General features: G+C 44.5%; 1 protein-coding gene across 3 annotated transcripts in view; it reads left to right on the top strand.

Moving 5' to 3' along the window:
• Positions 1–27,605, top strand: part of LOC119172191 (beta-mannosidase) — a 236,281-nt gene that overhangs the window by 201,897 nt on the left and 6,779 nt on the right. For all 3 annotated transcript variants that reach the window (XM_075893283.1, XM_037423218.2, XM_075893282.1), the window contains exons 9-15: positions 319–461; positions 2,767–2,943; positions 4,850–4,932; positions 7,072–7,262; positions 12,231–12,413; positions 22,528–22,643; positions 23,238–23,385. In XM_075893283.1, the coding sequence (XP_075749398.1) occupies positions 319–461; positions 2,767–2,943; positions 4,850–4,932; positions 7,072–7,262; positions 12,231–12,413; positions 22,528–22,643; positions 23,238–23,385 (1,041 nt within the window). The remainder of the gene's footprint in view (positions 1–318; positions 462–2,766; positions 2,944–4,849; positions 4,933–7,071; positions 7,263–12,230; positions 12,414–22,527; positions 22,644–23,237; positions 23,386–27,605) is intronic.

Genomic DNA, 27,605 nt, shown 5'->3' with positions numbered 1-27,605 from the left:
TAATTTTGGTAGCTTCCCTAACAACTTCTTTTGAATATTGGCACATAATTTCGTAACCAGAATGTTTAAAACTGAAATTTTCTTTTGCCAAATTATCAAGCAGCGACGCATTTTGTGAAGCTATCATACGTGTTTTCTAAGTGTTAGTGTTCGAGGATTTCTTTTTACTTATTGTGTTTTTTGAACAAGCACTTCTGTTATTACATGGCATCGAAAGTGACTACCATCTGTAACTATGAATACCATAATACCTGCCAACTGTTACAATGCATGTATAAGCATCAGTGTTGTATAAAAATGTTGTTTGTTTTGCCACAGGTACTGCGATCGACGGAACAGAATTTTTTTTCGAGATCAACGGAGTCCCTATCTATGCCAAGGGTAGCAACTGGATACCAGCGGACATCTTTCCCGAAAGGGCAACAAACGAATACGTTCGTGATTTACTTCTTTCCGCAAAGGTAATTTTCAACGACTCTTTACCGTGCATCACTGAACTACTGCAAAACCTTCGTGTTGAAATCATGGCCGAGGTGTTTCCAGTGAAATCGTTCGACGGCCATTGTGTATACACAAAGTACCGCGTTAGTCGCTAGCTCGCTTTAAACCGCATAGCTTGACAAGATCGCAGTCGCCATCGTAGGGCATGTTGTGGGGATTTAGGCATTGTATCGGAGTCATCTGAAGAACGGCACTTTTTCTAAGTTAGGAATTATAACATCCTGTCACGAACATTGTTGCCAGGCATAAGTATTTCACACCAATTTAGCTACTTTTTATGTCCATGGCGGCAGACAAAACGCCTTGTTTACTTGGCTACTTTTTTTCAGGTTTTTTATTTCCCCAATTCGCACCAGATTACTGATATGTTGTGACGTAGCAGCCGGCGCTTGCCTTCGGAAATGCTGTGTCAAAACATGGTTTCCAAGGAGTTCTTCCAGCTGCCAAAATCGAATCGGGTCCTTAATTTACACAAAACAAAGTACTATCGAATGTGTGGCTGGGACTGAGGGGTGGAAGGGGGTGAAAACTATCGCAGGGAGCCTAATTTTTGCAGGTCACTTTACTTGAAAGTGAAGAGGACAATCGAAACCACGCCACGCCAAGGACGCTTTGTGTTTATCAGCATTAGAAAAAGAACTTCCAATCAACTGTCCAATCAAGTAGTTGCAATTAGGCATTGGTTTCAATTCGGGGATACTCACTGCTCGGCGTTCGTTACGACACAGGAAACAGCTGCAAAAGCCACTGTGATGACTGTGAATGACCAGCACACTCACGCACTGGCCATTTTTATTGTCGCCACAGAGACCGTGCTTCTAGTCTTCCTAAGAACACTCTGTTAACCAGAGTTGCAGTTGGCATCATTCTGTCTGGCATCGAAGATTTCAGCTTAATTGACACCATGGCTACTTTCTGACTATATTGAACTTGTATTTCGGCGCGTTTATTTGACAATGCTCCGCAATATTTCAAGATGATTCAGCAAGGAAGTTTAGGAATAGCAATTGTTTGCAAGTTTTTTAGTAACGTTGGCCTGTGCGCATACAAGCACCAAACGAGCATCGTTTCTCCGTCTTAAAAGACGGAGGGATTTGCGCATGTCAGGAAAACGCGCGTCTATCTAGAACACTGCTGACGCTAGATACCAATGCTAAAACTCAGCGTGTGAAAGAAGTATCCGAAACAAAATGAAGCAAAACTGTTCATCTTCGACGAGATTCTGCTAGTTAAGGCTGGACTGGTATTACTGCAACCGTGTGCACCAATTTCGGTCCATGGCTTCAAGAAAAAACAGCTTCAACGTTTAACGTTCCTTCTTAATTGCTGGTACAAAATTAGTTTCTCAGAACTCTATATGTTGTAGACAAACTGTACTGAGGTGCACCTAATTACAATTAAGTTATTTGAATCAAACCTGCAGCTCTGAGACCAAGCAAGGGTGAAAAAATGTTGGACTGATTACACTTTGTTTTTGCTTATTCAAAACTATATTATTTACTGTTGAATATAACAATCATATATATATATATATATATATATATATATATATATATATATATAGGCTACACACTTGGCGCCAAAATAAATGGCATGCCTATCTTTCTGTCTTTTCATCTCTTGCTTCAGTTTTGCGTCCTTTGCAAGTCTGCTCAACGACGACCCTGATAGTCGTTTGCTCATGTGTGTGAACTGATACAAAACTGCGAGCAAGGTCACAAAGGTCGGAGAAACTAAGTAAGCTTACAGAATGGTGATAGAAAGATTGTCCGGTATATCAAACCAAACTATGTTTCAGTGAGCACGTCTTTAGAAGTTGAATAGTCCCAATAAGTAGAACCTACTATAGGTAAAACTCATGCAAATAGGAGGGTAGAAGTTTTTATACATCCATCGGTAAGCCGACAAACGGAATCGTAAAATGAGACCTGCAGTGAAATACGAGCTTCCTTCAAAACTAAACGCAATCGGCCAAGCTAAAATCCTGCGAGACATTAGTAGGCTAGAGACAATAAACTTGAAAAAAAAACAGGAAAACAATTACTCTAGAAGACAAATATGTAAAAACTAGATGGCATGCCAACGTGGCAGAATCAACAGCTAAAATTATTATGCGCAGTGTTCGGAGGTATCGGTTTTTTGCTAGGAACTCTTTTTCGGAGCGCAGAATGACTGTCTTCTGAGCGTTAACAGATGTCTGACCTTCAGCAGGGATGCACACACCTAGTTTTATTTATACGCTTGCGTTTTTTTTTTTTTTCGCAGGAGGCGAACATGAATATGCTTCGCGTGTGGGGTGGTGGTGTGTACGAGACGGACTACTTTTATGACCTGGCCGACGAGCTGGGAATTCTCATCTGGCAAGACATGATGTTTGCTGTCAGCCTCTACCCTGTGGGCACTGACTTTCTTCAGAACGTGGCTACCGAAGTACGGCAGCAGGTCAGACGCAGCCACTCATGTTATTGCAACATAAAAAATGACGTATTTTGTGCGTGCGTGCGTGTGCTTGCATATGTGTGTTAAAAAATGAACGAAGAATGACCAATTATTATTTTAGAGTATATACGCATAATACACATATGTATATACGTTTATACATGTTCCTAAATGTGTGCGCAAATGGTTGTGGAGAGAGGAAGTGAATCTGACGAAGCAAGTGATCTCAGTGTTTTTCTCAGGTGCTGTTACATGCTTAGAAAGAAAAAATTATGGAGACAAACAAATAGTTCCGTCGTCCACATTCTATTCAAAATCCTTTGCCGAGCAGTTATCTTTTATCGACGACTGGACTCATGGTTAACTGCATGTTATAGTTACAGTTACAAATTTTCCACATAACTTTAGGCCCTATAAGTTGTTTTCGCGCATCTTTGCGTGTCCACTAATTATGCCACGTATTATTTCTTCGCACGAACATCTAGAGGTGTGTTGTGGCTGCTGGTCATTGTATGATTCATATGGCCATATCACCAATCCTACAGTGTAACCAACACTTAATACCTTGGGCAAAAGTAAGGCACTTACTTGGCGTGAAATTACTGGACTCATACTTGAATCTTTTTTTTTTATGTGTGACGCACTATATGTTGCTCAAGAATGCAACCACTCATAAGAGGCCCTCTAACGCCTGCTGGTTATAAAATGGAGCCGAGAAACCTTCATATGCCATGTGTAGCCCACAGACCATGAAGCCAACGAAGGCGTGAACGGGAAAAAACTTTGTCCGAAAATTATATCAAAAAATTGTGAGGAAAATAGTTAAATAGGTGCAACAATGAAATAATTGCCGTTGGCGGGACGCATACACACAGTTAATCGTCACACCTGTGGCTTTCATGTTACAGGTCAGGTCAAGTTTCAGTAGCGAGAGTTCAGTGTAACGCCGCACGTTGCGTAACACATGCTCCGGCGTCACCTTGTAATTTTAATAAATTCATTTCCTTGGTCATTTGCACTGAAAAATAATACTTTAATTTAACAATAAATGCTGAACTTTCTGATTTTTGCACCAGTATGAACCTGTGAACTTGAAATAAATTTCATCTTTGTTCTAAACCTTTCACAAATTGACTGACACTGTTGTGAACGTAATAGCTTTATACATCTTTAATAGATTATTTTCCTTATCCGCATGTACGCTTCTCTGCAACGCACATTCACTCTACTAATGGGGGTACCGGTCTTGCTTCGAGTGGGGAAGAGGTCATAGCAGGACTTGCAGGGGCTTGTTATCATCCATGTGTATATGAAGTCGGCCGAGTTTACCATTCCCACATCATTGCGCAAGTGAACTGTGCTCGAATACGGTGTTTTCAGTAAGTGGCCTGCTGTCATTATTTAGAAAAACTGCAAAGCAAAAAACCAGCTTTACGACTATTAAAGAGGTCTATCGGCGTATACACTGCAGTCATGGCATTATTGAACATATATCTTGCCGCACTATCAGTCCAAGCTATTCTGAAGCACGCGACCCTGAACATTGTCACGTAGCCTCGCACCGTAGATTCGCAAAAATTGCCTTACATTCTGGCCATATGTTTTTTTTTCATATGCGCACTTCACTGTACAGAAGCGAAACAATTGTGCTCCGGAAAAAATAAAATTAAACAAAACAAATTAGTTGTTTGTCCCCGGTTACGTAATACTGATGACCACATTCAAGCCACTCTGTCATGTGACAATCGTACTACTCGTTGCCTAATTGACAGCAGGGAGTTGCCTCTCTTCTCTACTGCACCGGTGGTTGCTGTACGTGGCAGAGGCTGGCAAGCGGGCAAGTCAAAGAGGGCGTACCGAAACAAGAGGGTGTGTTTCACACTCCATGCTCCTTTTTCTTTTTTGACAGGTACGGCGTCTGAACCGACACCCATCGATCATCGCCTGGGCGGCCAATAATGAAAATGAGCAGGCTATCGCTTCTGCGTGGTGGTACGTACAATATTGAAGTCACTCATTTAAGAGTTCCTCTTCCATCTGCCCAGCAAACTCACGTAACAGTGAATTACGAAGTTCAATCTCGAATACATCTTTAGTGCTTCGTCGGCTAGAATTCATCTACCTTTGGTCCATCCACCAGAAAGTTCTTTGCTCTATTCAAATGTTGCAAATGACTTTCTAATAGATGTCACCTGAATGCACGAGTTCATACACTACAGATCACACAATTCGCTTGTCACATTTATGAGAAAAAATTCTTCACTTTAAGTACGAAAATTCGACACTATATTTTTACAATGGACAGTATCATGGCATGGCTGAATACTTTAGTGTGAGCCTCAGGTGAGTAATACATTTGGCCGCATAAAAGCGAGAACGTTTGTCATAGTTCATTTTCACTGACTTGGCCTTTTCTACAACTGAAGTAGTCGTTTTTATATTATGTTGCTTTTTTGTTTTTTTCCTTGCGATTTTGGATCTATTTCATTCATGGGACTGGCCTATACATGCCTATACATATGTCTAGATTAGCTCTTGTGAGTGTTCAAACGAACTAGCGTATTTCACCTAAAAGTCGTTTAATTTCCTAATTACAACGGTGACTTCAACAGGGATATAGTGCCTATGGCTTTGTGTCGCTGACATCGAGTAATCAATACCGGCCATTGCGGCTGCATTTCGAATAGGTCAAACTCAATGAAAGTCTTGCGTTTATTTAGACTTCCGCGTTAAAAGCCGAATGGGTGAAAAATAACCGCGGATGTCCCTCCACCATGTGTGTCATAATAAGATCGGGCTATTGGCGACCTAAGGGGACACTAAAAGTAAATAATGATTCAACGTTGATTACTGAAATAGCATCCCAGAAACTTTCGCCCCGTGGAAATGTTTTTTTTTAACAAGGCCATGTTTTAGTGCCTCCTGACGTAGCAGTTGCCTTGGTCAAGGTAACCTGCCCTAACAACGCGGCTGCCGACACGGGTAGCAGGAGATCGAAAATGGTGGGAGCCACTGTGGCAACAACGGACATTAAAGCTTGCCGCAATGGATGTCATCGGTGATCTTAACAAGGAGAGCTTGACTCGCGATGTTAGCGCAGAAGCGCGACATGCATTCAGCCACTTCGAGAGTATGAATTCGTTTTGTGGCAGCGGAATGTCATGTCGCTTTCTTTGTTGCAGCCCAGGTGGCAGGTATACGGGAGCGTCACATTCAAGCGGCATTTTGTCGAACTTACCGTCACAGCCACTTTCGTGAGCGAGCAAAGCACATGCCGCAGTACACGATACCGAAACTGCCAGTGATGCGTGACCGCGTGGGTGGAGCACGTGTTCGACGAAAACGAAACTTTTGAACCGCTTGCGCCATTTCTCACGGTAACGGCAAGCGGTTCTTTTTTTTTTTCATGAATAAAACCAAGATGGACATGCAACATTCTATTAAGTATTGTAAATATAGGCCGGCGAGCTTAGTTATGAGTTGCTCACCCAGATTCACTCAGACTCAGATCGAGCCGTGGGTCTGAGAATGAGTGAGTTCGAGTGAGTCCGGTGGAGGAGAAATACGGTGAGTGGGATTCCGAGTCTGTCCCAAGTGCAGAATATATTTCATGAGTGAGTCTAAGTGACCTACACAATTTTTGCCGACATATGGTTGCAATGCTTGGAAGGTTCTTTTTTATTTCAACTGGTTTGATTACTGGCGAATATTTTTGATTATGCCTTTTCACGTCATTGGGATCATTCTAAAATGTTCCCCTCATGGCGCATATGGCATGCTACATTCATCTTAATTTCTCAATTAGTAGAAAACTGCTGTTGATAATAATTCATTTATTTATGAATAATATGGAACAGTTCTAATTCAATTAGGGTGATATACCCGTGTTCAAAATTGTTGATACTATTTGGTTACTGTTGTCCAAGTACATTTATTAGATGAAACGTGCCCTCACTTTCGGTATCATTTGCTTTCAAAGCGTTTACTGCCAACACCACTCCAAAATGAGTTATTTCTCTTTTTTCTGTTTTAGTTGGGGCTTAAAAATGTATTTAAATGAATAACCATAGCTGCCGGCCGAGAAGCTGGCAGTTAACTAAGCTTATCAATTTAACTTTATTGTCTGTGCAGGCCTCAGACGCTCCTAAGAATATTCCAGTATCGAAAAGATTATCGGACGCTCTACATCGACACCATGATGCCTGTCATTCAGAAGGAAGATGAATCGCGCCCTTTCCTCTCGTCAAGCCCAAGCAACGGGAGAATGACATCGAATAAAACCTGGATATCGTCGAGCCCGAACAGCTTGTATAACGGCGACAGTGAGTACACCTATTACATTGCTTCACAAACGCGATCAACTGTGCAGTAATCATTAAAGTTTTAGCGCGATTAAGGTGTTAGGGATTCACACTTGGGGAAACTGGATGATCATCCCTCTCCTCGGTAAAAGGTTCTGGATGCATGGTCTCGCTGTATATCAGCCCACAGAACCACGTCAGCCCTCATACAATTCTTGACGGCAGCGTCACCATACGGAAGTGACTATTTCCCTTTAGTTTTGAGTACACCAATAATAAATGAATGTCCTCCACATGTTCCCAAATGGCAGGTAAACAAAGCCGACTGGGAACAATTTCAAAAGCTTACTCACTTAAATTGGACTGACATATGCGGATTAGGCATAGATGAAGCTGTGCAGTACTTCACGGCTTTTCTTACTGACGCAGCAACCAAGTACATTCCACAAACATCTGGACTGCCCGGCAAACGACACGTTCCGTAGTGGAACACTGAGTGTCAGAATGCGCGAAAGGAACAGAACAGGGCATGGGGGTTGCTGCGGAACTCGCCGACAGTGGAAAACCTTGAGAGCTTTAAGAAAATAAAATCTTGAGGCAGGAGAACGCGTCGGCAGGCCAGAAAAGAAAGCTGGCACAAGTTCTTATCAGGGATAAATTCATATACACAAGAGGCTAAAGTCTGGAACATGGTTCGTAGGGTAGCAGGAAGACAAGTACACTCACTCCCACTCGTAAACACACAGGGTGAGAGCCTGGAAGATCAAGCGAACTTCCTCGGTGCACACTACGAGCAAGTGTCTAGCTCGTCACACTACACTGAAGCTTTCCAAAGATATAAAGCAAAGATATAAAAGCAGAAACTAGAATTCAAGTGCACAAATTACGAGGCATACAAGCAACCTTTCAACTTAGCTGAGCTACAAACATCACTAAACTCTTGCAGTATTTCCGCTCCAGGCTACGACCATGTCACATTTGAAATGTTGAAAAACCTGGCGCTCAAAACGCGCAAAACTTTGCTCTCTCTATACAATGCTATCTGGCTTTCAGGCACCATCCCTGCTTCCTGGAAAGAGGCTATTGTTATCCCTATTTTGAAACAGGGCAAGGACCTTTCCCCAGTTTCAAGTTATAGGCCCATTGCACTAACCAGCTGCCTTTGTAAACTTTTTGAAAAAATGATAAACCGCCGACTTTTACATTTCCTTGAAACACACAATCTGCTCGACCAATTTCAGTGTGGGTTTCGAGAGGGTAGATCCACCACCGACCATCTGGTGCGTATCGAGGCACAGATCCGAGACGCTTTCGTCCACAAACAATACTTCCTCTCAGTGTTTCTCGATATCGAGAAGGCCTACGACACAACATGGCGTTTTGGCATACTAAGAGACTTGTCTCACCTGGGTGTGCGTGGTAGAATGCTTTCCATAATCGAGAGTTACTTGTCCAATCGGAAATTCCGTGTCCGTGTGGGCAGTATTCTCTCCCAAACATTTGTGCAAGAAACGGGAGTACCGCAAGGTGGTGTACTTAGTTGTACACCTTTTATTATTAAAATGAATTCCTTGCACCTGTCCATCCCCCGCAACATGTTCTATTCTATATATGTCGATGACGTCCAGCTTGGCTTTAAGTCATGCAACCTAGCAATGTGCGAGCGGCAGGTTCAGTTAGGTTTAAACAAGCTCTCCAAATGGGCAGAGGAAAACGGATTCCGGCTGAATCCAAAAAAAAGCACGTGTGTCTTGTTCTCCCGAAAGAGAGGCGTGCACTCAGAACCTGACATTAAACTGAACGGTCAACGTCTGTCTGTCAATGCGGAGCATAAATTCTTAGGCTTAATCTTGGACAAGTTGACATTCGTACCACACATCAAGTATTTAAAAACAAAATGTTTAAAAGCCATGAGTGTTATCAAAGTGTTGTCACGTACTACGTGGGGTAGTGACAGGCAATGCCTCATGAACCTGCATAGAAGCCTCATTCGCACCCGCTTAGATTATGGGGCCATTGTCTATCAGTCTGCTACTCAAAGTGCCTTGAAGATGCTAGACCCCGTGCACCATTTGGGCATCCGCCTTTCTACGGGTGCTTTTCGCACCAGCCCCGTAAAAAGCCTTTACGTTGAGTCAAATGAGTGGTCGCTTCATCTGCAGAGAACTTACATGTCCTTTGATTATTTTCTTAAGGTGAAAGCAGACAAGAAGCACCCCTCATACTCTACTATTATTGATTTGCCGAGCTCCATTCTGTTTCAAAACAGGCCTTCGATGAGGCAGCCCTTCTCAGTTCACCTGAAGGGTCTAGCTGAGGACACTGGAGTGTCACTTGAACACAGTTTAATGGCCCCTGTAGCATAGCCGCCACCGTGGCAGTGGCAGACTATAGACTGCGATGTGTCTTTCCTAGAAGTTACAAAACATGTGCCTATTGCCCATATCCGAACATACTTCCTGGAACTTCAACACAAATACACACGTCCTGAGTTCTTTACAGATGCCTCTAAGTCAAACTCCTCTGTGTCCTACGCTGCTGTTGGCCATTCCTTTTCGGATGCTGGCCCTCTACATCCAGGCACAAGTATCTTCACAGCGGAAGCTTATGCGATACTTGTGGCAGCTAAATACATCAAACAATTACAAATACAAAAAGCAGTAATTTATACAGACTCCCTCAGTGTGGTAACGGCTCTGCACAGTCTTAAAAACAAAAAAACCCTGTCCTCGTCTCACTCTACTCCATTTTATGCACACTCTACACACTCAACCAACATGTTGTAGTGTGCTGGGTGCCAGGGCACCGTGAGATTCAAGGCAACGTGATGGCGGATCAGCTTGCTGCATCCGTCCACGAAATCAGTGCCACTACACCCATATCAATCCCGGCCCTTGATCTTAAGCCGTCTCTCAAACAAAACCTCAGGGTATACTGGCAGAGCAAGTGGGATACACACACACACAACAAACTACACATTATCAAGCCACACCTTGGTCATTGGCTGCCCGTATCGAAATCGCGTCATACAGAGGTAATACTAACGAGACTCAGGATAGGACACACATACACGACACACACATATCTTTTGTCCGGTGGCGATCCACCATTGTGCGACAGATGTGGTGAAGCATTAACAGTCCTTCACATGTTAATCCAATGCAAACACTTAGAAACTCTGAGAAAACAACATTTTCTATTACCCTACCGACAACTACCTTTACACCCTGCAATGTTCGTCGGTAGGAAACCGCTTTTTAGTCATAAATCATTGTTAGCGTTTTTAAAAGAAATTAATAGTTTTCATATCATGTACCCGGGCATTCCGTAGCACGACCTCTCCAGAGAGGTTTTTGCTGCGGTGGCTACACAGGAAAGCACTTGCCTCACGGCCCTTGGACGCAAAGGTATGAACAAGTGAGGCACTTGTGCTAATGCCATACATATCCACCATCGTTTTTTATTATCACCAACTTTTGCCATCTATTCACACCTTACACACCTTTCACGGCATGGTCATGATTTTATTCCTTGTATGTTTTTACCCGCCTTACCGCGAGGAATTTTATAGCCCTTATACAGCCACTAATCACAATCATTGTCCACATTCCTTGTCCCATGAACTGGCGCTCTTTGGCCATCAAATGGCCCTTGCGCCAAAAAACACCATATATCATCGTCATGGCGGCAGCGTCACGGAGCGACCATTTGTGAAATCGTGCACTGCGTGTGGTGTCCTATGTGCATCTCCTTCTCTCCCATTTGGTTCCCTTTTCCCCTCTACCCACCTGTAGGGTAGCAAACAGGACGAGGTCAAATTAGGACCCCTACATTTTTTATATTTTTTTCTCTCTCTCGCACACACTTGGAAATGTTTACCCTTCACAATATTTTTCGAAGAATGACGACTGCACCTGCCCCGTCCCCATTAATTCGTGTGTAGTGAGAAAGAAGAGGACTTGCACTGCCTTGGGGGGTGTCAAGAGATGTGGATGGTGCGATAACAACGCGCTTCTGGGAACGCCTCTGAGTTGCGGTGCAGACACGCTGCAGCGAACTCACTGCCTCTCTCTCTTTTCCCAATTTTCTTTTATCTTTTCGCATCTTTTTACTAACATTCCTCAATTCCCCAGGGTTCGGTGACCAACCAGAACTCTTTCTGGTTAACCTCCTTGCCTTCTCCTTTTCCTTCCTTCCTTCTTTCCTTCCTTCCTTCCTTCCTTCCTTCCTTCCTTCCTTCCTTTCGTCCTTCCTTCCTTCCTTGTCAGAAAAATCGTCAAGTGAACTCATTTCTAAGTATGCATTGTGCGTGCTACATTGCAATGCTAATTTGTGGCTTCGCACCAGCAGATACAGCTGGGCGAAGTGTTTAGAGGCAAGAAATATTTGTTTACAGAAACGGTTGTTCACTAATAGGCAGGTGGGGGGGAGTGTCGACCCCCTCACCAGGACGAAAAATTTTCAATTTTGCGCGTGTATAATAGACGGACGCGCATAAACGCACACACGAGCATACATACGGTGTAGTTGTACTCTCTTCCTTTCCTGTAAAAAAATTGTGGCTATGCTCATGCTCACTTGGTTTAGTTATCTGATCTTCTAAGCATGCAATGATGCATTTTAATTTGTGAAGCAGGTCACAGATATTTATGTGTCTCTGGTGGAAGACCGAAGTGTCTTATCATTAATATTTTTGGGCGGAAGTAAGTTGTAGGTTAACTCGCTCAGAAAGCAGTCGAATGTTGAACACATGATGTTGTGGTCAAACCATCTAACAACCACATGTCACACGTATACGTGGGATCACAGATAGATTATTGAAGCAGTTGCAGGTAGAAGTAAACCTTACTTACATTTGTAGAGTACATTATTTATGAACACGCTAGAAGCTCTTAAGAATATCGCAAATGCACCTCCTTATTATTAACGAGCGTCATCGTTATATTTTTTTCCTCATCCCATGTATCTGTATTGTCCTTTCTATACCAGTGCACTACTACAATTACCTGTCCAATGCGTGGGATCCCTTGACGTTCCCGATCTCAAGATTTGTGTCCGAGCATGGCTTGCAGTCGTACCCTTCGAGAGACACCCTACTGCCTGTCATGCCGAGCTCCATGATCAAGTACCCGTTCCCCATCCTTTTGAGCCGCAGGCAGCACCAGCGCTTAGGTAAGTGCCAAGAGCTATAGCTACGTATAGATGTTTGTCATTCACCCCGGCCGCCTGGTTCGGGCGCGCGCGGCGGAGTTTCTCTGGTCGTTCAATTTGGCGCGCTCCCCATTGAAAAATGTATTTGAAGAAGTTCCTCCACGCACCGCGACGCGGCGCTCTTCTCCTATTGCTGGCGGATGTGAACCAGAAAATTGACTTGTAAATACTTGGAAAACAGCAGGGGGACAAACCAAAAAGAATTATCGGTCAAGAAGAAGGTGAAGGAAGCTGAGACCGATATGTGGAGAATTGGCATGATTAAGAAGTCCGCACTAGAGATCTATCGAACTTTTAAGCAGGAAATTGCTAAGGAAAGGATCTATGGTAATACTCGGGGTAGTTCGCTACTGTTTCAGGCCAGGACGGGAGTATTGCGAACAAAGACATATCGGGCCAAATACGAAGGGGTAGACACGGTATGCAGTGCGTGTGGAGAGGAAGAAGAAACTGCCGAACACTTGATAATGTTCTGTAAAGGGCTTCACCCTATAGTTCAGGATGATGGCGCAGAGTTTTTCAAAGCACTGGGGCTTAGGGACAGTGAGGGCAAAATAGACTTTAAGCGGGTAGAATTAACTAGAAGGAGGTTATCTGATTGGTGGCTAAAGTCAAGGCACTAGTGAAAATGAAACCCTTCACTGCAAAGTACGAATCCTCAACCTCACTATTTAAGGGGGAAAATAAATCTAGTTTTTGGTTCATTAAGTATTACGGCTTGGTGGCGCTAGCCACCACCCGATCTAAAGGGTACAGCCATATCCATCTATCCACCCATCTGCAGACGACGCCGAGGGCACCGCACCGTAAACATGCTTGGAAAAATGCACATTGGAAGTCGTTCACGGGGTGACTGGAATAAAGTAACGCTAATATGTATTCTTAATCGGGTTTGACACAGTGAGTGCTGTTCTCTGTAGCATGGCATGATCAAGACAGAGCCAAGCAGCGTGAGGTGACTTCATGTGGCGCAGCTTCTTCGCAAATTTCGCATATATGACACACGTATTAAGCTGACCGACTACATGATCTGCCACGCTTTTCACATTTTGTTTTAGTGATCATTTCTCCCACTGCCGCCTGAATCGGTGCGTGTCAATTTAGGTGGCTTTGTTGTGCAAGGAATACATTTTATCGTTGTCGACCCTGCTTATCTAGCTATGTTACGCAGTGCACCTCTGTCTTCTCAGCATCACATTGCTGGAAAACTATAACGTAGTGATGGTAATGCTACAGTCGTTTTCTGCACGATGATCGGCGAAATTTGCTTGTGGGCACGACACTTAGACTTTATAAGTTCCCACGGCACGACAGTGTTGCGGATGCGACTTTCTTATCTAAGCGCATGTGACGTAAGAAGGTAGCGAAGGTTGGTAGAAGCGGAGGAGGAAGAAGTGACAGTAGAATAAACATGGGGTATGAGCCAGGCCACGTCGCCCATTCATTATAGCGTCACACGAGTCGACAGGATGAAGACCTAGTGGCCACTTCATCAACCAGCCAACATCTCCGAACGTCTCAGCAAGACGCAGTGACCGAACGTGGACCACGAAAGTACATCCCAACACTACACCAAGACCAGCATTATGACAGCACCATTAGACGACCTTCCCATCCCCAAGTACACCGGAGCAGCGGACGATGGACCTGTACAGGACTGGTTCGACCTGTTCGAGCACCACGCAACCGCTGCATCATGGTCGGAACGGGAAATGATCACCAACTTCACCGACTACATCTCCGGTGAGGCATTCAAGTTTTACCTGACACACATATTCCAAAACGACGAATCATGGCAAAAGATCAAGGAAGAGATGATTGCCCGTTTTAACGACTATGACAAGGACTTCCTCATTACCGACCATCTGCATACAACCACACTCGGCCGTCACAGTCCACGCTTATTTCTCAGGAAACGTGGCGTTCCAGCAGTATTCTCTTCACGAAAGTCGGCATTTTCAAAGTCGTGGCACCAACATACGACACGAGACGTCGCTCACCCTACTGATGCCTTTCATGCTTCGTCTCGCATACATGGTCCACCACCTGGTTTTCTACGACGCAGCTCTTCAAAGGCTCCTAACGGTCACTATTCGTGTCATAAGGACGCCTTGTTCATGGTAGACCAGCTGACACATGGGGAAAATACCAAACAATGCCAAGATGACTCAAAGAGTGAAAATCAGTCTTCACGCATTGGAGCAGCTTACTCCCCATCTCGCAGACTTGGCCCGCCTCCTGTTTTTTCATCGCTTGGCTCTTTCGTGACTCCAAATGTCCATCTCACATCTAGCACGCTCACAATGGTCGGGATATAGCTGCGGAGCTCGGACGATGCTATGCCAAGCCCTGGACTTACCACCCAGATTCATGCGGCAGAACAGCTCGCATCGTTAGTTGCAGAGAAAGAGGGCCATTCACAACTCAAACCTTACCGAACTACCCCTGTTGCAATGTTGCCGTCCAGTGCGCAGCCACCAGAAACTCCAAACACAGAAGGCTCAGACGCATCGAACGTCGCATGCTACCAGGCGCAAGAACCACTCATAGTGAGCCGCGAAGAAGAAGCCCCTGATGAACTATCTGTCAGCTCTGAATGTTTTTTGTCGCAAGAGTTCATTTCCACGGCACCGCAGACTTTCCAAAATTTGCATTTTCAACCTGATGATGCGACGTCACATGTGGTACCCTCATGCAGTGGTCACCAATCCAAGAATCGAACCAATTCAGAAGCAAATCATACATCAAACCTCGTACGCAGTTGTCTTTCAGAAGCGTCCGTAATCAACCACGTCACAGAAGCCTCTGAAGAGCAGGCTAGCAATAATGGCGCACCACCAACCATGCCCGATGAGCAAGGAACCTGTTCACCATGCATCAGCTGTCTACAGGACGCGTCAAACCTCAAAGTAAATGAATGTCCCATTCCGGAAGGCTTGCCACTACAGCCATATCTCCTGAGCAGCATCAGCAAAACAAGCATAGCCAAGCGCGCAACCTCATGCGACAACAAAATAGACTGCAACGAAGGCATCGACGAACGCGAAATTCAACGGAAGCACACTCACCAATCGAAGAACAGCGGAAAATAAGATCTCTAACCCAAAAAGTATTCCAAGACGTCAAATTTTCTCGCACAGAGGAAAGTCGCCAGAGACGCTCCCTGCGCCTGAAGTTACACAGACCGCAACACCCCGGAATATGCCAAGAAAGATTCGGAAGCACTTCTTGCATACCGCCAGCCCGCAGGCATCACGCCGTCACAATCCGTCAAGAAGCACGCATTTTAGAAGCAAAGCGTCTGTCGCAGCCACGACTCAGAATCCAACGCATGAGACATCTGACCTTCCAACGCTACGAGGACTCCCAACCTTGTTCGTTCCTCAATACTAACCAGGTTGTGCCATCATCAATTTTAACGCTGAAGGCATGGTTATGCCCTCCAGAATACAACAGCCAACCTCACCCACCTGAGGTCTCCTAGATATCACCGGACTGCCTTTCCTGTGAACATTTGGTGCAAGTGCATGGAACCGCCGTGTGGCATGGAACTACTGCATTTTCTGGCATTATTTTTTTATTATAAGACTCCATTAGTTCATGCTTTCTAGATTGTAGCTCGCGCATTCTTTCGGGGGCAGGGGGAATCATGTGACGTAAGAAGGTAGCGAAGGTTGGTAGAAGCAGAGGAGGACAAAGTGACAGTAGAATAAACATGGGGTATGAGCCAGGCCACGTCGCCCATTCATTATAGCTTCACACGCAGGCCGCATGTAGGTGACTAATGAACGTTAAACTGATGGACGATGCAAGTCGCCTACGAATTAAAGGGTGCCAGGGATCGGTCACACCATTACCAAAGTACTATCTTTCGCTTAGGTGAATCTTGTCGTTTTAAAGCACGACATCGTTAAATAGCTTTTTTAGCAGAAATTATGTCATCGGCGTCTGTGTGTGAGCGGAAAAGCTGCTCAAATGCTGTCCATCCCATATCACCTTGTACTCCCTGATTTGGTGTATTCCCATGAGCTCCTAAGGCAAGCATACCTATTCCACGTTGCTAAGTTTCTAATCTTGCTTGAACTTCTGATCTCATGCACAAGACCGCATTGCCGAATGTCAAACCAGGAACCATGACCCCTTTCCATATTCCTCTCACAACATCATACCTATTGTAATTCCACAGTCTCCTGTTTTTCATCACCGCTGCATTCCTGTTATCTTTAGTCCTCACGTATATTTTTGCCCCGCCGCGGTGGTCTAGTGGCTAAGGTACTCGGCTGCTGACCCGCAGGTCGCGGGTTCGATTCCCGGCTGCGGCGGCTGCATTTCCGATGGAGGCGGAAATGTTGTAGGCCCGTGTGCTCAGATTTGGGTGCACGTTAAAGAACCCCAGGTGGTCGAAATTTCCAAAGCCCTCCACTACGGCGTCTCTCATAATCATATGGTGGTTTTGGGACGTTAAACCCCACAAATCAATCAATCAATCCTCACGTATATTTCGTGTTCCCTTAGGTACTCAGCCCCATTGCTTATCTATACGCCCAGATATTTCTATTTATCTGTTATCTCTAGCGTGACCTCCTGTATTCATAGCTCACTACCTTAATTATCATAAAAAATTATGACTGCTGGTTTTTCTTCACTGAATCTAAAATCTAACCTATCTCCCTCATTACCGCAGATGTCCATCAATCTCTGCAAATCCTCCTTGTTGTCAACCATTAACACTATATCATCTGCTTACATCAATGCTGGTAGTGCCTGTTCAATGAGTTTGCATTGTTTGATGAAAGAGAGGTTGAATCCCAGTCCACTTCCCTTTAATTTGGCCTCTAATCCTTGTAGGTACATCATGAATCACAAGGGTGACAGAGGACACTCCTGCCTGAGCTCCCGTTTTACCTCTACAGGCTTGGATACCAGTTTTTCCCACTTTATAACTTCCTTGTTACCTTTATAGATATCCTTTAATATATTAGTGACTCCATCCTCCACAGCTAGTGTGTCCAGTATTCCCCACAAGTTCTCTTCAACCACGCTATCGTACGCTCCCTTGATATCCAAAAATGCTAGCCACAGGGGCCTATGTTCCTTTTCTGCTATTTCGATGCACTGCGTCAGTGAGAACAGATTTTCTTTCAACCTTCTGTGTTTCCGAAACCCAATCTACAGTTCCCCCAGCACTCTCTCATCCTCTATCCATGCCTGCAGTCTTTCCTTTATAATTTGCATCGCCAGCCTGTAGACGACTGATGTCACTGTTATAGGACGGTAGTTGTTTATTTCAACTTTGTCCCCTTTTCCTTTATAGATCATGCTCATCCTGATAAGGTTCCATACATCGGTGACTTCACCATCGAATATTATTTTGCTCACTGCCTCTCTCAAAGTCTGCTTAGACTTCGCACCTAATGTCTTTATCAGCATAATTGGAATGCCATCTGGGCCTGTTGATGTACTACTACGAACTCTCTTCTCAGCTTCTTCCCACTCTTGTGAAAATGGAGTCATTACACCACTTGATTCATCCTTGTCTATTGTGGTGCATAAAGCACTTATTTGTTGAACTTTTTTCTGTCACCCTTGTTCTTACATATTAAATAGCTTCGTCCCCTTTTAGCCTAATACCTTGAGCTGTAGTTATAAATCTCTGCTCTAGGCTTGTCTCATTTCTTAGGGAGTATAGATGGTTCCAAAATATCGCAGTTGCCTTTCTATCTCTTTTATGTACTTCTGCCAGCTACTGAGCTCCCTTTCTTCTAATATTTTTATTGATCAGAAGAGGTGCATTCCTTCTACAGCTTAGAAAGATTTCCCAATTTCTTTCAACATCATCTGTCGGTTCACCCCGCTGCTTAGCATGCCTGTGTTCCCAAGAGGCTTCCTGACGTTTTGCTATGGCTCTCTTAACTTCCTGATCCCACCAACTCTTGGGTTTGTGTCTTCTTTTCCGGGGTGACTTGTGCCCCGCCGTGGTGGTCTAGTGGCTAAGGTACTCGGCTGCTGACCCGCAGGTCGCGGGTTCAAATCCCGGCTGCGGCGGCTGCATTTCCGATGGAGGCGGAAATGACGTAGGCCCTTGTACTCAGATTTGGGTGCACGTTAAAGAACCCCAGGTGGTCAAAATTTCCGGAGCCCTCCACTACGGCGTCTCTCATAATCATATGGTGGTTTTGGGACGTTAAACCCCACAAATCTATCTAATCCGGGGTGACTTGTCACGTACCTTATCAAGCTTTAGCTCAAACAATCTAATTAGATTCGTGTATGTGCACACTGTTTTGTTGTCCTCAGTGACTACTTTCTCAATTTGTTTCAAGCTATTTCTATTTGCCTTTCTGAATAAAAATTTTCCTGTAGTTGCTCATTTTGTCTCCTTCCCACGTTCACTGCTCTTCCAAAACTTAGCTTGATACGTTTGTGATCACTACCCAGACTTCTGGAGCCACCTTCGTCTATGTGCGTTCCCCTGAGCTTATCATGCATCCTATGTGACATCAGTGCGTAATCTATCTTCGACTGCAGCCTTCCTACCTCCCATATTATTTGCCCTTCACACTTCTCGGTACTGTTGCAAATGATCAAATCATGCCTTTCACACATATTTATGATCATTTTGCCTGTTGGGTTGGTATATCCATCTATATCTTCTATGTGCGCATTTATATCTCCTAGTATAATTATATCGCACTCTCCTCCTAACTCCTGAATGTCCTTTTATATACACTCTACCATTGCCTGGTTTTCCTCTCCGGCCTTTGCTCCCGTCCACAAGTACACCAAACCAAGGAGTGTCGTTGGCCCTGCCACTTTCCCTTTTAGCCATAAATGTTCCTTGCACTCCTGCTAGACCCTTTGCCAGTCTTTACTTTTATGAATGAATACCCCAATACCACCCCCCTTTCTGCTGCCTTCTGTTCTATTACAATATTCCCACGCATAGTCCAGATTGTTAGGAGGTTGTTCCATGTCCCTAAGATGTGTTTCTACAAAACCGTATACCATCGGCCTCTCCTCCCTTAGCTGTTCTTCTATCTCTTCCCACTTCAACCTGTTCCTGCCATCCTGCATGTTAATATACCCTATGTCTGAATTGACTAGGCGCTCGTGGCTACGTCTATTTCTGCCACGGACTCTACCTATCTTAGATACTGGTGCCACTTTGGAATCGTATCTGTCCATACCACTTGTCAAAGAGTCTCCCAGGTTGTTTTCTTCGTTACCAGCTACCCTGCACCACGAAGGGCCGGGTGCCCCCCAAAAAAGCTACTGCGCGTCCTGCAAGTCGCCAATCCACCTCATGACCTAGCCGCCCATCGAAGTGAATTCTGCCTCGTTGAAAACCACCCCACCTATGCACCTCTCTGTTTATTTCGACCACTTCAAAGCCTTTCTCTCGACTCATCCGCCATATATCTCTTGGTTTGCGTTGACAACCGCTCTTTGCAGGTTGCCGTCACGCACTGGTACCTCCGGTATCGTGCGTAACACTACCATCTGTACCTGAGGAGAAGTGGTGCGCATGTCATCGACCCCTTTCGCCAGTGTGGTCGCTAGCCCTGCCGTATCTTCATGTAATACATCGTTTAAACCACCTGAAATTACCACGAGGTTTCGCCTATCAGCTGTAGTTTTGAATTTGCCCTCACTTGCCTCATGACTACTTCCAGCTTGCGTCCTGGGCACGTCCCTACTGCAACCCTTTTGTCACCTCTTACTCTCTCTTTGATTGCTTCTGCGCATCGATTTAAATTCGAGTGTCCGGCGATTATCACATGCTGAGACTTTTCAGCTGGAGCGTCCTGCACGTGGGGGTTACTTGCACCTGTGACGTCGGCTGGTTTGTCCCCTCCCAGCCCCACCACTACTTCGCTGAAGCTGGGCCTTGCGACAATTGAACCAGCTGAACCTGTTTTTTTCCAAACTTGCTTGCTCTTTCTTCTCCACCATTCTGGTTACCGGTGCCCTACTGTTCTCTCCGTTGGCCGCTTCTTTGTTCACCTTGGCTAGTGCTTCCTCGGCGGACTTCAGCCTTTCTCCCATTGCCCTCGTTTTTTCTCGCTCCGTCGCCAACGCAGCCTCCAGCTTGGTGATTCTCAACAACAGTTCACTCTGGGCAATCATCGTTTTCTCAATTTTTTATTCGACCTCACATTGTCTACACTTCGCGTCAGCCTCCTCTCTATTTCTTTCTGCACTTGGGTCCATTTTCAAACTCACCTCGCATCCTGAACACTTTAAGCCTTTTTAACCATGTCTTTATGAATTCAATTGTCCTTATGACTTCTCTCGCTCGAAAATTACAAAACACAATCCCTGCCCTACGAAAAAGAGAAAGTCGAAGCTCTACTACAAAAGTTTGCCTGTTGAATGTACGTGCACCTCCCCACTGGTCGGCACGAAAAAAAAACACAAAGTAACAAACACACACATGCACAAACTAGTAAATACCTGGTGACTGACCCCCGGAAAAGCCGTACAATGTATTAAGTGCTACAAAGGTTTTAGCTGCCGCATTAATAATTATAAAGGCAAGCTCAAAACATGCAAAACCACTTATCTTCGCAGTCGATCGGGAGTGCTCAAAAAACACGTCCATCCAGCGTGCCAGTCCAAACTGGCACGGTAGAAGGGGTAGTAGGCGCGCGCCGCCATGCGGTGAACGAAGCGGCGTCGCCCCCTTTTGTAATTACGCCTCTTCCGTCCGAATGAGACAGCCGGAGGAACACCACCGCACGCGCCCGATCCAGGCGGTCGTGCATTCACCTTATCGGCCACGAGGGTCTCAACTTGAGAGGCCAGCGCTGCGATTGCTTCGGCGTCACAGATAGGATGCGTAGTTGTGGAAAACGGCAGCTTTGCTTTCGCGACACCACTTGCATCGTCCTCATGGCTGCACTAGATCCTAGTCGCGATATTGCGATGCAAATTAGACGTGATAGTGCCACTGGGGGCACCTATTCATAGTTTTCTTGCTCATATTATCAGGTCTTACCACTTCTTTAAAAACTGAGCTTCAAAAAAAAAAAGGAATACACGCACGGTGTCCTGTGTCCACAGCAAAAGCGCAGGAAATGCGGTGTTCTAGCAGACAAAGTCAACCCGGCATCCTAAAAATGACGTCATCATGTAGGTGGCGCCACGGTGTGTCTTCGAGACCAATACTTTTTAAAGGCGATAGTCTACCTTCTGATAGACAGTTGCAAGATTGCAAGCGTTGTACCCCAGCGAATTTCCAGGTACCTCATTTACCAGCTCTTAACGTCAAAACTGAAAGCACATATTCAAGTTTTTTTTTCCAGGAGTAAGGAAAATCTCTCTCTAGTTTTGCAGATGACAGGAACGTGGGAAAACTTTAGGGGAACCTCCTATAATATCGAAGTAGCTCAAAAGAACGTTTATTCGTCTATATTTTGTCAAATAGAGGAAGAAAAGTGTAGAAAATCAGCGGGTTATTTTATAAACCTCTTCTTGCCCACCGATGCTATTAAGGCACATAGGTAAACAAAACTGGATGTCAACAAAAGCGCGTGTTGGTAAACAGTGCAAGCGAACGCATACATTTTTGTCTGTCTGTTTGTCACGTGATTCAGCCACCCCACCAAAGTTTAAGCTCTTGCTAAATGACCAATCATCTTGAACTGGTAGCTGCATTCATACTCGTGAACACTATCGATCAAAAAGCAAAAAATGCACGCATCTGAGGTGCATCATCAAAGCGTACGTAGCAGGTGGTGGGTTCCTTTACTAGAAATTACGTAAATACGTAATTCTATAGACTCCATTATTTTTTAGGATTCATTGAAAATTCGATGTTATGCAAGAAAGAAGGCTGGCAGAAGATTATCGCTATTTGATGACATATGCAGCGAAGCATGCATATACGCTGTCAATATTATTTTTACGCTTCAGTCATTCCTGCTGGTTCGCAATTTTCCTTCTAGTCCATGATTATTGCAGTATCTAAAGTTCAACGCGTCCGACATTGGCTAATCGCACAATCAACTTTCGTTATGATAGATATCTGGTGTATTGCTTGCTATTCCACGTTCTCAACTTCTGCCTATTTCAGGAGACATATATGTGAAACACGCCATTTCGGATCACTTTAAGTTTACTGGCCTCTATCTCACCTTCTGGATCCAAAATTCAAGCAAGGCATACGACATGGTATCATATTTGAGCCAGGTAAGCCAATTTTTGTACACTGTTTGAGAAACTGGCTCCCACGTCAACCGTGTTTATTACTTTTATTGTAGCCTCTGAAAATGTGTTCAAGAGAATTAACTTTTCTGTTGTGTTCAAAATGAGCGAATAATTTCTACATCCTTAATGTTACAAATTTAGTTTATTTTAAATCCCACCCACGAGGAACCAAGGTTCAGAAAAAAAGTACCTGTGTAGCACTCGTTTCTAAGCCATCATCATAGGAATTTTCTTTCATGCAAGGAAATCGTGCGAAATCATCAATGACCTTACCGTCACTGTTTTCACAAAAGGAAACCATAAGTCTTGCAGCTTCGCATTGCCAATTTCGCATATTTTTTTTTTTAAATGAAGATTCGTAAAAGAGCGATAAGATATAAAATAAATAGTAAGTAATCAGGCACCAATGACACCGATTGATTTGATCAGGGGTCGTTGATATATCAGCTGAGATGAGGATGATCTCCATTTTCGTTGATCATTCACAGCTAAACAGACATGAGAGGAATGGCGGCCAATCTTACCCCAACTAAGGGTTTAACAAACAGGAGTTGACTAAAATGAATTACCACGCAGATCAACCAAGCGATGGGTATGCGGAACGCCGCCCAGACGCTTCGACGCTGGAGAAGTTTCATAGGTCCTCAAGGTCAAGGCCACAACATGGGATTTCTGTATTGGCAGCTGAACGACATATGGCAGGCACCGTCGTGGGCTTCCATAGGTGAGATCCTCGAACATTCACGCATGTGCAATCCCGCGTTTTGACTACCACTACCCGAAAAACATATGTGGCGCGAATACGCTTTTCCAGAATAAGATTGTTCATAGTTAGCAGTGGAAAAGCGAACGAGTTCAAGACACGCAGAAGTGACTACTTTAGTGATGAACACGACTATGCAGCGCACAGGCCGAGGCTCGTATTTGATGCTGTAATGCTCAGCGTGTCGGCACGCTGAACTTCACCTTTCAAAGCATTTGCGTACGTGGCAGAAATACCGGGGCGTTGTGTATTGTAGCGTTTATAAGTTGAGGGAGTGTTCAGTGGCACAAAATTTATCGCAGCCCTCACTTATTTCTCATGGCGGCATGGTATGGAGAGCAAGCCCTCATTTCACTTTATCTTTGACAATGTTTGGGCATTTCGAAGTAAAAATAGAAACGCGAGCTCGCACGCGTGCATTATTCACACGAACGCATTCCAGCCAATTTTTACTCGCTGAATCTAGGTGAATAAAGATCTTCGATCATGAGCAGGTGTTACAGCTGGAAAACTTTACCTTCTATATTTTTGTTGCAAGTTTGCTTTACTTCTAGGAGCGTGATCATTTGTTTGATTCAAGGACGCTACGATGGCCTATCAAAAGCTGCAGAATGTCTGACGCCCTTAAACTGGATTTTAAGAGAACATTATCATTGGTACGGGGTGCTTACAATGTGAAGCCCTTCAAGAGAGTACTTGCTAACAATGGCTCAGCCTCGCGAATTGAGAATATTTAGTTGTTTTGTGAGTTCTCGTGGAAAATTTGGTCAAAAGAGTTTTCACTTGTAATGTGTACAAGGAAGTGATTCACCGTTTATGGCGTACCAAATTTTAATAATTATTCCATCTACAAAGTATCATTTTAACGAAATCAATGAAGCGGAATGAAATTACCAGCATGAAAGAGTCACCCATCAAGTTGAAAAGATTAGCAAAAAGGGTATAATGTGGAGAAATAATGCGAGGTGTCTGCCTTCGCCCTTACATAATGCCGCCGAACGCGAGTAAGTTTGCGAAATTCTGTTAAAAGCTTATTTCCCAAGGTGACCTAATGGCCCTGTTCCTAATGGGAGTATCGCGAAACCTTTTTTATGATGGCTTGTGAAAGGTTATAGCTTCCAAGAAATGTAATATGCACATATTTTAACTGCCTAGACACTCTGCCTTGATGACCATTAGGTGAGAATGTTGAAGTCAGTTTTCATCATTTTAATAAGCTCACTTGTGTAAATGAGCTTTTGACACAGCTGTACCTTGACACTTACAGAAATTATAAAATCATGGGGTGAATGATAAAAAACTTTAGTCATAAGATAATGGTTCTAAAGTCCATCTTCAAGCGGTAATACTCTGCTTTAGCTATTTCCTGACGAGTGCACTTTAAAAGAAACAACGCCTTCGCATGCACAAGATTTTTCGCTTTTATTTTTATTTGCTTGAGGACACGCAAGGCGCGTTACATGAGAAAGGTGTCTGTTGCATAAACTGATGTGACTGTCCCAATAATCAGTGAAAATGTATAGTTCACATGCTCTGCGTGAAAGCTGATTGGCAGGTGACAGTGGAGCAGACAATATCTTATTCAACGACGCAGCCTGTCGTGTTAACGTACGCATACGTTAACGCGTCAGATTTCATGTAAGAAAACATCGGGGCAGCTATGCACTAGGACAACACCAGTACGTATTTTATATTTATGATCTCGCACCTTATTCAACCGGACATATACGAGAGAAATAAATGCAAGAACTGCGCTTCTAAGACCACTCGGGAGCACATGCTATGGGAATGTTGAGGGATAATAAACAATATTGATGCAGCCCGTAGCTATTGATTTGCGCGCGCTGGGGGCGTCTGCGTTGTATAGATCTGCCCTTGAAGATCAAATTAGGGCTGTCCATGCCAAACGAGAAAGCCTCCAGGAGTCAAGAGCACCTGGCCATCCCCTAAGCCGTACCTTCCACCCTTCCCCAAAACAAACAGTATCTTTTAAAGTTTTTGTAAGTATGTAGGCACTAGTGTAGCAATGCCTCAAGAAATACCGGACCTGGAAGCTTTATTATGATATTGAACGGATGTTCTCGTGGAAAATATGTAAATTGCAACTCCATGACTTCTGTGTAGAAAAGAAATGCGATTCGCGTATTGTCGTTCCAATTTTCTTTAACCCGAAAATGTTTATGTGGAGTCTAACACGGCTTCACTGCCATATTTCTTTAATGGATATCCAGTTGTCAAGTATGTACAAAGAGTTAGCAAAAAAAAACTGAAGAAAAAATGGCAGCATATCCACGAAGTGAATGATGGAGAGTGGGGCGAAGCATTCGTCCGTCCATGTGTCCATCTGCGTGACCGTCCATGCGTCTGTTCGTGCGCCCGTCCCTGCATTCGTTCATGCATCCGCCCCTGCGTCCGTTCATGTGTCCATCCATGCATCTGTCTGTGTGTACATTCGCCCATCTATTCAACACTCCAAGTCCCACCATCTCGCATCTTTTTATCATATATTCCCCATATAGAAGCACCGCCATTCAGTGGCCCTTCCAAGGACTAAACGAGAGGTGGCACACGCACACTTTCTTATAGCTTGTGCTTCGGGTCTACTTCCCACCTTCAACCAGCTTGAGTTCATGGTATAAACTAGTTCACTGTATTCATGGCACTGCGGCCTAACGCTCGCTAAACCTTTCTAAAACCAAGAAGGTTACGCCCAGCGAGTATAACATAGCAACCTTTTCCTGTCAGATAGTGCTCAATGTACATGCCAGTGGCTGCTAATGTGAAATGAGAAACAGGAGGATTCAGCTTTTAATTTCTTACGGCTTGCACTTCGTATCTGCTTCCCCCCTTTAACCACCTCGAATTCATTCATGGTATATACTAGTTCATTGTATTCATGGCCCTGCGGCTCAACGCTCGCTAAACCTTTCTAAAACTAAGGAGGTTACACCCAGCGAGTATAATGTAGCAACCCTTTCTTGTCCGATACTGCTCAATGTACATGCCAATCTCTGCTAATGAGGATCGCAGCGTGCGCGTTAACTAAAACCCTAATGCTCCTGTCTCTCATTCCCCATTAACAGCCATTGGCATGCACATTGAGCACTATTTTTTATTGTTAAACAACGCACAGAAAAAAATCTCTCACCGGCACCACCTTGGAGGTCAAATGTTATACCTATTTCGGGTATGTGCCACTGGTGGTTACGTACTACGAGGAATGCCCAAGCCACGCCATAAGGAGCTTCACCCCTAAAAAGTTCTGTCAGTGAGTGTCAAACCTTCACGCTCAAGCTCTGCAATGCGCGGCACGAAACGACACTACGCCACAGAGCGTACGTTGTCCGGCTTGTTAACGTCGAGCTATTTACATACGCCGTATACCGTTGTTGGCAGTACTCGTAGTTCCACAACTTCAGCGCGTCTTCGTCGTCGGAAGCGAGATGACGCGAAGAGTGCGCGCTGGGCACGCATTCGCACGCGCTTATCTCGTGATTCTGGTGTTTTGTACCTCTTGTGCTTTTACCGAAAGGTTGCTTTGAAGTTACCAAGGTAAAAAAAGCACGAAGGTTACTTCCCCCGCAGCCGCGGCCGCGCTTATGAAAGGAGGGCGATGTCCACACACAAAGAATTAGTAATTGTCACAGTTTTTAGCGCTCATCCTGCGTATACTCGTGCGTTCGTGTCATGCATTCGTGTCGTGTATCTTTCTGTTTCAGCAGCCTACTTTAAGTGCCGAATTTACAGTTGTTTGTTCGCTCTCATTCGGTGTATGCTCGTTTCGTGCGTGCTTTGTGCTTGAGATGCGCGCTGCAAGATTAAGAATGCGCGCTGCAAGTTGCTGTGGCATTCATTCTTTCGCCCCTGTGGCAAAACAATGCCAAATAAATACTCAGCGACCTCTGTGAAGACAAATTTCACTTTTATTGTGATACCGACTCCTAAAAAAGAGAGATCAGTAGCATTTTTTTTTACGTTTTTGTCAGCTCAGTGCATTTTTTTCTGTTTTCTGCAACCATCTGCTCGACTTTGAATGAGTGCCATTGTCCATGGTGTCGTGACTCGACACCGATTCTCAACCACAACTCAAGGAGTGGTAGTAAAAGGCCAAATAACCTAATTTGTTTACAGCAAGGGGAGGCACTTTTTGCTAGCTCTGCAGGTCACGGAATTGAATACCG

This window comes from Rhipicephalus microplus, chromosome 4, assembly GCF_043290135.1.
Source record: "Rhipicephalus microplus isolate Deutch F79 chromosome 4, USDA_Rmic, whole genome shotgun sequence".
In the NCBI taxonomy this organism is placed as follows: domain Eukaryota; kingdom Metazoa; phylum Arthropoda; class Arachnida; order Ixodida; family Ixodidae; genus Rhipicephalus; species Rhipicephalus microplus.
This window is presented reverse-complemented; position numbering and strand designations above follow the sequence as displayed.